The sequence below is a fragment of the Ctenocephalides felis genome, unplaced genomic scaffold, assembly GCF_003426905.1.
Source record: "Ctenocephalides felis isolate EL2017-DRISC unplaced genomic scaffold, ASM342690v1 CF-g0.4_SCAFFOLD_01886, whole genome shotgun sequence".
Taxonomy (NCBI): Eukaryota; Metazoa; Arthropoda; class Insecta; order Siphonaptera; family Pulicidae; genus Ctenocephalides; species Ctenocephalides felis.
Window position 1 is genome coordinate 163128364 of NW_020538040.1, and position 10982 is coordinate 163139345.

General features: G+C 28.5%; 1 protein-coding gene across 3 annotated transcripts in view; it reads left to right on the forward strand.

Moving 5' to 3' along the window:
- The window catches only part of LOC113376492 (latrophilin Cirl-like), a 94734-nt gene extending 87786 nt beyond the window's left edge, over positions 1 to 6948 (forward strand). The window contains exons 8-13 of one of the 3 annotated variants that reach the window (XM_026616434.1): positions 928 to 1093; positions 1390 to 1604; positions 1705 to 1808; positions 1891 to 2059; positions 2750 to 3001; positions 6013 to 6948. In XM_026616434.1, the coding sequence (XP_026472219.1) occupies positions 928 to 1093; positions 1390 to 1604; positions 1705 to 1808; positions 1891 to 2059; positions 2750 to 3001; positions 6013 to 6693 (1587 nt within the window). In that variant the 3' untranslated portion in view covers positions 6694 to 6948. Of the gene's footprint in view, positions 1 to 927; positions 1094 to 1389; positions 1605 to 1704; positions 1809 to 1890; positions 2060 to 2749; positions 3114 to 4708; positions 5020 to 6012 lie in introns of those variants that run through there. The other 2 variants (XM_026616436.1, XM_026616435.1) reach the window with 2 other exon arrangements.
- Positions 6949 to 10982: the final 4034 nt, after the last annotated feature.

Genomic DNA, 10982 nt, shown 5'->3' on the forward strand with positions numbered 1-10982 from the left:
AAATAACAATAATCGACTGATAATCCATACGTTTTTTAAAAACACTTAAAATAGTATACTATCTCAATATCATAATTTTGTAAATAAAACCTTGTGTAAAAATACCGATGTATTTATTATGCAAATTTTGTAATATAATAATTACTATTAAATTGTGCTTTTGTAAGTCAAGTTATTTAATTGCATGTGCTTTGAATGTGTATTGTGTTTTTAATGTCATATTTCCCTAATAAATGTGTTCAACATAAAGATTTTTTTTATTAACTACATGTGTGCTAATTTATTTATCTTGAACTATTGCATTGAGAGACTAAGTTGTGAGAAAATACTGTAATTCGTTTGAAATGAGCAACTTCGTTTTAATTACATTTTTGTATATGAAGTATCATTAAATTGTAATTATTTTTTATATTTATGGTATTTTAATAATTGTAAGTACTGCATGATTAAAAATATTATTCTTGAAGAAATTATATATCCATAGAAGTTATTAAATTATATACGTTGATTTCAACAAAATGGTAAAATAGTTTTTAAAATGTTAACATTAAATTACAGTTATATTAATAAAAATGTGCTGCTTTTTTGATAATATTTTTCAATATTTTACCGAAGAAGTTGCTGTGTGTTATTCTTAACGATAAATGATAAAAAAAAATTGTTGTTAGTATGGTGAATACTAATCAACAATTCAATACTAACTAATCATCCGGCATCAATTTTTATTTTTGTGTTCAAAAATTCATCCTTGACTAAAATTTTTCTTCAATTTTTGAAGCATTTTTGATTTGTTAACATTGCTTATTTGTGTGCACATATTTGATGTAGTATATATTATAATAGGTATATCTTAAATGTGAGTTTTTACAAACGGCATGCATACATCTGAACTAGATTTGTATGACATAGAATTTAAATTTGTTTCAGTCGGATCGAACAACCATTCACAAAAATTTGTGTGTTTGCCTGCTTCTGGCAGAACTAGTGTTTGTTGCTGGAATAAACCAGACGGCTATTCCGGTGCTGTGTGGAATTATTGCTGGCCTACTACATTTCTTCTTCCTCTGTGCATTTTCTTGGATGTTCTTGGAAGGTAAAAACAGTAAAAAAATATTTGAGTTAAATTGCACCACATTTTTTATTTAAATTAAATTATCTTATTAAAAATTGCAATTTTTCTGAATACTATCAAGAGATTTAAAATTGCTGTATATACACATCTTTTGCATTTGTTTTCATATTATCTTAAGTAGTAGTAGTATTTTAGTAATCCTGCAACATATCTACGACTCAGGTGTATTATAATTCAATTATTAATTATATTAATATGCTCATTTTCAGTTCACAATCATATTTCGACATACTAATGTGATCTTTTAATATTTCCAGGTTTCCAGTTATACGTAATGTTAATTGAAGTATTTGAGGCAGAAAAATCACGTATACGATGGTATTACACTGTGGCTTATGGAGCCCCTTTTATCATAGTCGCTATATCAGTTATTGTTGATCCATTCAGCTATGGTACTCCTCGATATTGTTGGTTGCGTGCTGACAATTTCTTCATATTCAGTTTTGTGGGACCAGTGATGGCTGTTATACTTGTGAGTGTTGTAATTATTTATTTAGATGCTTAATATTTAAGTGTGCATACGTATATTTGAATGAACAATTCTAATTTGTTATATGATTTTTTATTTATAGGCAAACTTAGTTTTCCTGAGTATGGCATTATTCATGATGTGCAAACATGCTAATTCTACTGTATCTATGAAGAATAAAGAACATTCTCGACTAGCCAGCCTAAGGTCGGTATTGTTTTAATTTTACTGAATTCAGAATATTTTTTTTTTTTTAAATTGAATTGAAAACTATTATATTACTTTATAGAGCGTGGCTTAGAGGAGCAGTAGTCTTAGTATTTCTACTGGGACTAACATGGACTTTTGGTCTATTATATCTTAATGAAGAGAGTGTTATCATGGCTTATATATTTACTGCTCTGAATTCCTTGCAGGGAATGTTTATATTTTTGTTTCACTGTATACAGAATGAAAAGGTATCACATCACTTGTTATATATTTATATATATATATATATATATATATATATAAATTGCTTGCTTTGTTTACTTTATAAGAACTATTTTTTTTAAATTAAGATACAAATATAAATTGGTATTTAAAATATGAATTACCCGTAGTAAATATAATGGATGCATATCATATACGATGGTTATGCTATTTGCGAAAAAAATTTAAATCTTTCAGTTGTCATATTTATCAGACTGATTAAGTTTAAGAACTTACGAGGCTTAATTTTTTATTAGAAATATATAGCCAAAGATATTCTGGTATTATATAATAATCACCCTAACTGGAAACAAATATTTATTTAGGCAGACGACATTTTCTATTATATCATTTACAACTTTGAAATTTTTAATGAAATATAATAAGATTTATTCATCAAACTCGTGCAAAATAAAATAATTTACCAAATTTTTTGCATAAAAAATTATTAATATAATTTTTCCGACTAAATTTAGTTATTTTGGAGATTTTATTTGGTCAACTAAAGAAATAATGCTATAATTACATTTGATGCATTAAAATTCTTTTAATTATTTTCAAAGATAAAAGTGTATTATGAGTTTGCTTTTCTTCTTGTGTGATAGAGTATGCTATTTTTTTATATCTGCAAATTAAATATAAAAAAATGCAAAATTACATGTAATAAAATTGTTCAGGTTTTGAAAGAATACCGCAAGTTTATCAGACGTCATTCATGGCTACCAAAGTGTCTTCGTTGCTCCAAGACGACTGGTTCCACAGGCTCAGGATCATGCACAGCAGGTGTGGGCAATGCATCAGCCGGCGTTGGGTCAGGAAAAGACTCCAATAACCAGTCCGCTCCTAATACGGATAGCACTGGACTGACGGGAAGCGCAGATGCCTCAGGAACGCATCAGAGACACAATCAGCAAACCCTTGTCAATAGCGTTAGTACACCAAATATTGTCATCAATAATCTCAACCTATCGAATATGCGCCCGAGTCAGATCGGCGACCAGCATCATACCAGACTCTCAAACTACAACAGACAGCAGCAAGGTATCTTCTCCTCAAATCAGACCGGTTTCATTTATTAATCCTTCTATACGCTAATCTTCCTAGCTGTGCAATGGTGATTTTGTCACATGTATCATGATGATGGAGAATATGCAAAGCTTTTTTGATCACCTTTACTGCAATATGAATAAATGAATTAATTATTTAATAATTGTTTCAGAAATTATCTCACAATTGGGGTAATATTTCTACATTATCTCTATTAAAAGGAATGAAATTAAAATTATTTCAGTGATTTCAAAATATTATTGTAACTTAGATATTTCTTTAAAACTATAAAAAGATATAAAATTACTTTTATCAGTTTATAGCAAAAACCAAGATACTCATAAAAATATAATTTATTTAATGAGTGCATATTTTTCATTGTCAAAAGAACCCTAAATTTAACATTTAATCAACCGGTCTATATGGGTGTAATGCTGACCTTATAAACGCTCCTTTCCCCATGTCTTAAAACAATGGTATGGTTCACATATTAAATCCTTCTTACACATTGCTGATATTAAGTTTTTTGCTTTTAAAGTCTGGAATTAATACTTATTATTAATATCTAAACTTTATGACTACTTCTCAAACATCGAATTTTTATTCTGCTTTATAATTATTTCTGTACTCTCATTGTTAATATAAAAAGTGCTCTTACTATATCACATCATACTTCTAGTAAAACTCTCATTCAATAGACATTTCTATCTTCGCTTTTTGTATATATTTTTTCTTTTATATGTTTTGTTCATTTTAAATAAAATGAACATTGTAATTTGAGCACTGTTAGTGAGATTTTGTATTGGTTAACTCAACTAACCAAATTTACACTAACATGGTTTTAGTTGTTTTTAAAATATTTTTATTATTTCTTCATTGCTATTTAAATTTAAAATTGTTATTTATTTCATCTGATTTGATTTTGACCAGTTCAAATTTAACATACTCGTAAATATGTGTGGCAAAGATCTATCAATAAATTTCAATGAACATTTGAATATTTTATAATGATTGAAAACATCTGAAAATTAAATTTTTCCAAATTAAGGATTGGGAAACTGTTTGAACAAGTTTGAGAGTCTCGGTAAATAATTAGTGTCTTAATATACTTACATTATATATATATATATATATATATATATATATATATATATAAATTATACATAGAATATAAATGTAAGATAATTATCTATTTGTTTTAACCACTTAACATATGTAGTAGTAATAATTTCATTTGTTATAGTCCTTAGTATTTATTGTTTTTTTATCAATATTGTTTGTTGTTATTGTTTATGTATTCTATTATAATTTAGTTTAGAGGAGTAAACATGTCACTAATATTGTTATAAATATTTAAGTTTTTGGTTTAATACATAGCAATTTAGTATTAACTGTTTGAGTGGTAATTATCAGAAGTTACTGCATATATTTCTTTATCAATAATATAAATATTTCATTTTGTACTTTCAAGTAAATTTCTAATTTAATATGATATCAACTGTAACAATATTAGTTGCATTGCTTTACACCAAGCTTGCTATTATAATATATGGTGATGGAATTTCTATGAGCTACTTTGCTTTCAGCAGTATGCACTCCAAAGCGAATGGGAATGTCGTGGATACAACACAATGAATCAAATGAACAAAACTTGCAACAGTCAAATAGACCAAGGAATTGGTCAATCTTGCATATATTCCAATTCAGATCTCAATCGGGATATTATGATGTCTCACGAATGTCACGATCAAACTATTGATCAAATTCACTCAGACGACCCCAATTCTAATTCTTCTCTATCAATCAATGTACAATCCGCAAATGTTTCTACTTTACCCTATACAAGAAAAAGTATAAAACACAACGGTGGTACATTGCATCAAAACATCCCAAAATCAGCAACAACCACTTGGGGACCTAATAATAAACCACTTGTGTGGCAGGTGAGATCAAACAAGGTGAAGTTAAGGGGGTATTCTGTTAAAAAAATGATTTTTTACAAAGTAGCGACTGTCTGAAAAAAAAAATTTGCTACTTATTTTGATATTCTCGAAATTTTTATAAATAGTAAAATTCGGAATTTGAGGATGAACATAGTTTAAAATGAAGAGAAGTCTATAAAGAAGATTCTATGAACATTTTTAGTGAATTGGTCTCGTAGAAGTTGAGAAATTGTGGGTATCGTATCAAATAAGGCTGTTTAGAGAATAACGCTCTTAAAGTTTCGCGGCGAAAGGAAACAAAGGAGGATTATCCGGGTCAAATAGCTATATCTTCGAAAATAATTTAAAATTTGAAAAATCCTTTTGTACACAATCTTGCAATTGAAAATATGCAAAACATAAAATTGAATTTTTAAATACTCTAGACCAGAATACCCCTTTAAATTAAACTTGAATTTCATAAAATAATATAAACAATACATGGAAAAATAATTTTTGTTCAGATTTTGCTGTTTTATAATTATATTGAAATCTATTTTGAAAGTTATATTGTTGATTTTTATATAATGTTTTGGATTAATTACTGTAGTAAATAATTTTTGTGGATTTTACTTAATTTAAGAAGATTACATGGATGTGAAATATAGCAGTCAGAAATTTGGGTTGTGAGGTTTACCGAGTAATGTGTTTTATAAATTTTCTTCATAATATTTACTTTCTTAGGCTTTCGATGCATGTCTATTTGCCAAAATCTTCAACACTTGTCTATGCTATAGATTATTTCTGCTATTTTCTTTTCTTTATGTAAATTCTTAAATTAGTATTCTAAAGGTTTTCTTATTTATTGGTGACTGTTAGATTGGTGCAGGCCAATTTTTGAATATATAATGTCAATATCAATAACTAAGTTGACTTGAAGTACGAAATTAATATATCTTTATATGTTGCAGAACATTTCTTATAAGTCCTACAGTCGTGATTCTGGTCATGGTGGATCCGAGCAAGAAGAATCACCTCGACTTCACGAGCTCTCCGGCATTCCAGCAAATAACAAAGAAGGCAGGGAAGGAAGGGAAGGAAGGGACAGTCGCAGGCACCACATAATAACACCGGCTGAATATCATGCCACACCTGAATATATGCAAGGGGGACTTCATGCGCAAGTTATCGGTCTGCCGCAGGCCGCCCCTCGACAATTAGTCAACGGTGGGATATCGCGAAAAAGTTCGAGAGCCCCCTCCCCATGGAACCATATGTATTCAGAAATTCGTGACGGACGACGCATACCCGAAGACGACCCTGTTTACGAGGAGATCGAGCGTGGCGAAATGATGGTCTCCGATGTGAGCGACGACGATATAAGGCGGCAGAGTGATATGAGTCGTCAATCATCGCGTTCCTACGGCGATCATCGGCCATTGATACCTTACAGCCCTGTCCAGGGGCCGGTCCCCGCCGAACGGTCATCAACCAAACCATGGAATTACGGACCGACCGCCGAACAGGCTCGTTCTTTGGCCGCTGTGCTCGATGGGGATACTGTTGTTTGCCATTTGGAGCCACAGGAGTTGTACTTACGTGATTCTTATCATTCTCGAACGATAATTTTGCCTCCCTATAGTGAGTGTTAAACTTTTCTGCAAAGTGCATTTAGAGAACATACATTCAAGTTATGTGCAATGTATTAATACCGTTTCTTGTTCTAAAGATAGGTTTGTTTTACATGTTTTTTGTGATATTTAGTATGTTTAAACCAGAAAGTAGTGTATGGCATAATATTGTAATTCTATATGCAATGGGACATACGATGAACTTGATTAATTAATAATTATGTGTATTATAGACTTCAGTGTGCTAGTTATATATATATATATATATATATATATATATATATATATATCTTTTATACACACGCAAATATGTACATATACCTTAAATAAATGTATATGTTGAATATTAGATCGAGGCCAGCTCATACCTTAAAATGCGATCCGCTGAATTAATATAGTATAATATATTAGATCGAAAAGTTATTTTCATTGCCAGATGTTGATTTATTTTGTTTTACATAAATTTAGTTTTGGATATTTATTTATAGTATTAGGAAGGGAAATGTAGCTTTAACACTGATATATTATACATATACATATATACATATATATATATATATATATATATATATATATATATATATATGTTATATTTGGTACTGCAAAATTCTTTAAAGATATTAAAAATATAATCTTTTAGATATATAAAGAATATATAAATTTATATCATTGATAATCCCAAAGAGAGATTTGATTTTTATGTTAATTATACCTAATACTAAGAGCTATTGAGCTAAAAGCAATTCAAGAATCTATATATGGGCACTTGAACTATATGACATGATGTGTTTTATGATATCACCTATTTTATTAAACAGAAAATCAAAATGCTGTTTGTAAAACTTGACAGAAAATATTATTTCAAAATTCTCATTGTGAAATGTTGTCAACCTATGTGTTATCGATGAACAATGTCTTTTCCATATTGTCGATATCTGTACATTTAAAATTCTGAGTATTATATTAGAAATGTTCATATTAAAATGTTGTCTTATGCATGTTATACACATTATGTACATGTGTCTGAATTTATGTATGACAAAACTCCACCTAATATCGTATTTATAGAACAAATAAGACATTTCCTCCGTTTAATTTATCATATATAGACAGAAAATACAGTTTGTGGTTTTTATATTATCTGAGATAATATTAGGTGGTCATTTAGTTTATATTGCATAATACCAATGTATTAATATAATTGAAGTGGAGTCAAAACTAGTTATTGTAGATTACGAATATATATTATATTTACTTTCAAAGCACATGTCAAATATTTTCTGTGAAAGAATGAGAACATTAATTTTTCCATGGTGTGAAATTAAAAAAATATTAGTCACCTATTTCCATTGTTCATAAGGCTAAGAACCCATAAATTGTAGTTCTCAATCTTCTACAGTGGCAAATTAACAAGCTATAAGCTTAAATTTTGTATTATATTGATAATCTTAATATTTATGTTCAAAAAAATATGTATTAAGATAAAGTTATTGTGGTTTTATTTATAGTGGAATAAGCATTTTTACACAGATATACATATGTATATACACATATTTGTAATTGTCGATATAATCAAATTGCAGAGGTTCTGACATTATTGGTTGAGAATGGGCGTCTAAAATCATTGTATAAACATTTAGTATACTAATAATTTTATCTATGTAAGTAAGTAAAAATAAATTATTAATTATTGGATTCACTGTGAATTAGTTCTTATACAATAAAATTGTTTCCGGATAGAAGTGATTCATAATTTCTAATGTCATTACTAAACTTGCTATAAAATTGAACATCATCGATTGATTTAATTAGTGCATCAGGTTATTATATATTAATTATGCAATATTTGTTGAGTTACTTTATTTATATGAGAAATTATGAAATAGTTCTTTGGTTTATTATTATTAATTATTTAATTAATTATATATACATGCAATCAATTCCATCATTTATTGACTAAATCATTTGTTAAGTGCATAAGATTAATCTAATATAAATAATTATAAATATTATGTAATATATGATTTTGTTGAAATATTCTTTTGCATATATTTTTTTGAATTATTTTTTTAGTTTTTGAAATTTAATTTAATTTAATGATATTGTTTGGGAATAGTGCACTATTCCCGCATGCTGATTAGCTTTTGGCAAAGATTGGCTGAGTGCTTTTTTGCTTTTAAATGTTATTTTTCTTTTGAAGATTTGATTGATCTTAATATACAAGAAGTGGTGGGATGGTTAAACCTAATTAAAATTGGATATAATGGTCTGTGGTTTTAGGGAATACAAACCAGTATCCATGCACTATAACATATACAATTACAGATATTAAAAATCTATGTGAAAGTTTTTAAATATTATTTTTCTTTCAAAAGTTTTATTGAAAATTATCATACGAAAAGTGGTAGGATGGTAAAAATTTATTAAAATCTGGGATAATGGTCTGCGCTTTTAGGCCATACAAAGTGTATGACCTAAAATAGTGTATATTTATGCACTGTGTGTTAATACAATAACAGATATTTAAGTCTGTTTGAAAATTTTTAAATGTTATTTATCTTTCAAAGGTTTTATTGAATCTTAACATACAAAAACATACAAAAATTCATTAAAATTTGAAATAATGGTCTGCGGTTTTAGGGCATACATATGCTACACACTTATATACCTTTGAAACACTATAATTTAAATATATAAGCATGATAAGCAATGATAATTTATACTATTACAGATATTATAAGTTTATTGGGAAGTTTTTAAATGTTGATTTTCTTTTAATTTATTAATTTAAAATCAAATTTATTTTGTTTCCAGTGATAGCGAAGACTTTATTTTTGAAATAAAAATTAAATTATATTGTAAAATTTATCTATGGTGAAGTCAACTCTACATGAGCTACTACTATATGATTTTAATTTCACTTGAGTTTTAATTAACTTCCCGTAGGGTAGTTATAGTAATGGGTTGAAAATCGAAAATGAAAATTTTTGCATAACTTCACATTTTGAAGGTTTCTGAACATTTAGGCATACCTCAGCAAAAATGGATGTGTGCGTGTGTGTATTTTGTATGTCCGCATTTTTTTCGTCCACGTTTTCGGACGCACGGATCAACCGATTTGAATGATTAAAAAAACATTCGATTCCTATTGATAGGGAGATGTGCTGATTAGTTTTTGGCAAAGGCAGGCCCAGCCGTTACGGAGATACGGAGCAAAGAGTGCAGAAAAAAATCGAGTTTTTGGGAGAACGGAGTGCCCGATTTGAATGATCTAAAAAGCCATACAAAGTGTATGACCTAAAATAGTGTATATTTATGCACTGTGTGTTAATACAATAACAGATATTTAAGTCTGTTTGAAAATTTTTAAATGTTATTTATCTTTCAAAGGTTTTATTGAATCTTAACATACAAAAACATACAAAAATTCATTAAAATTTGAAATAATGGTCTGCGGTTTTAGGGCATACATATGCTACACACTTATATACCTTTGAAACACTATAATTTAAATATATAAGCATGATAAGCAATGATAATTTATACTATTACAGATATTATAAGTTTATTGGGAAGTTTTTAAATGTTGATTTTCTTTTAATTTATTAATTTAAAATCAAATTTATTTTGTTTCCAGTGATAGCGAAGACTTTATTTTTGAAATAAAAATTAAATTATATTGTAAAATTTATCTATGGTGAAGTCAACTCTACATGAGCTACTACTATATGATTTTAATTTCACTTGAGTTTTAATTAACTTCCCGTAGGGTAGTTATAGTAATGGGTTGAAAATCGAAAATGAAAATTTTTGCATAACTTCACATTTTGAAGGTTTCTGAACATTTAGGCATACCTCAGCAAAAATGGATGTGTGCGTGTGTGTATTTTGTATGTCCGCATTTTTTCGTCCACGTTTTCGGACGCACGGATCAACCGATTTGAATGATTAAAAAAACATTCGATTCCTATTGATAGGGAGATGTGCTGATTAGTTTTTGGCAAAGGCAGGCCCAGCCGTTACGGAGATACGGAGCAAAGAGTGCAGAAAAAAATCGAGTTTTTGGGAGAACGGAGTGCCCGATTTGAATGATCTAAAAAACATTCAATTTGTGATGATTGGGAGAAGAGGTGATTAGTTTTTGGCAAACGCAGGTTCAGCCATTTTGAAGATATAGAGTTAAATGTGCAAAAAATGGAAGTTTTTGAGGCAACTAAGCGTCCGATTTGAATGATTCAAAGAACTTTTAACTTGTTTTAACACAATAATTGTTTTTGGAAAAAAAATGTTTCAAATTTTTTTTTGTATAT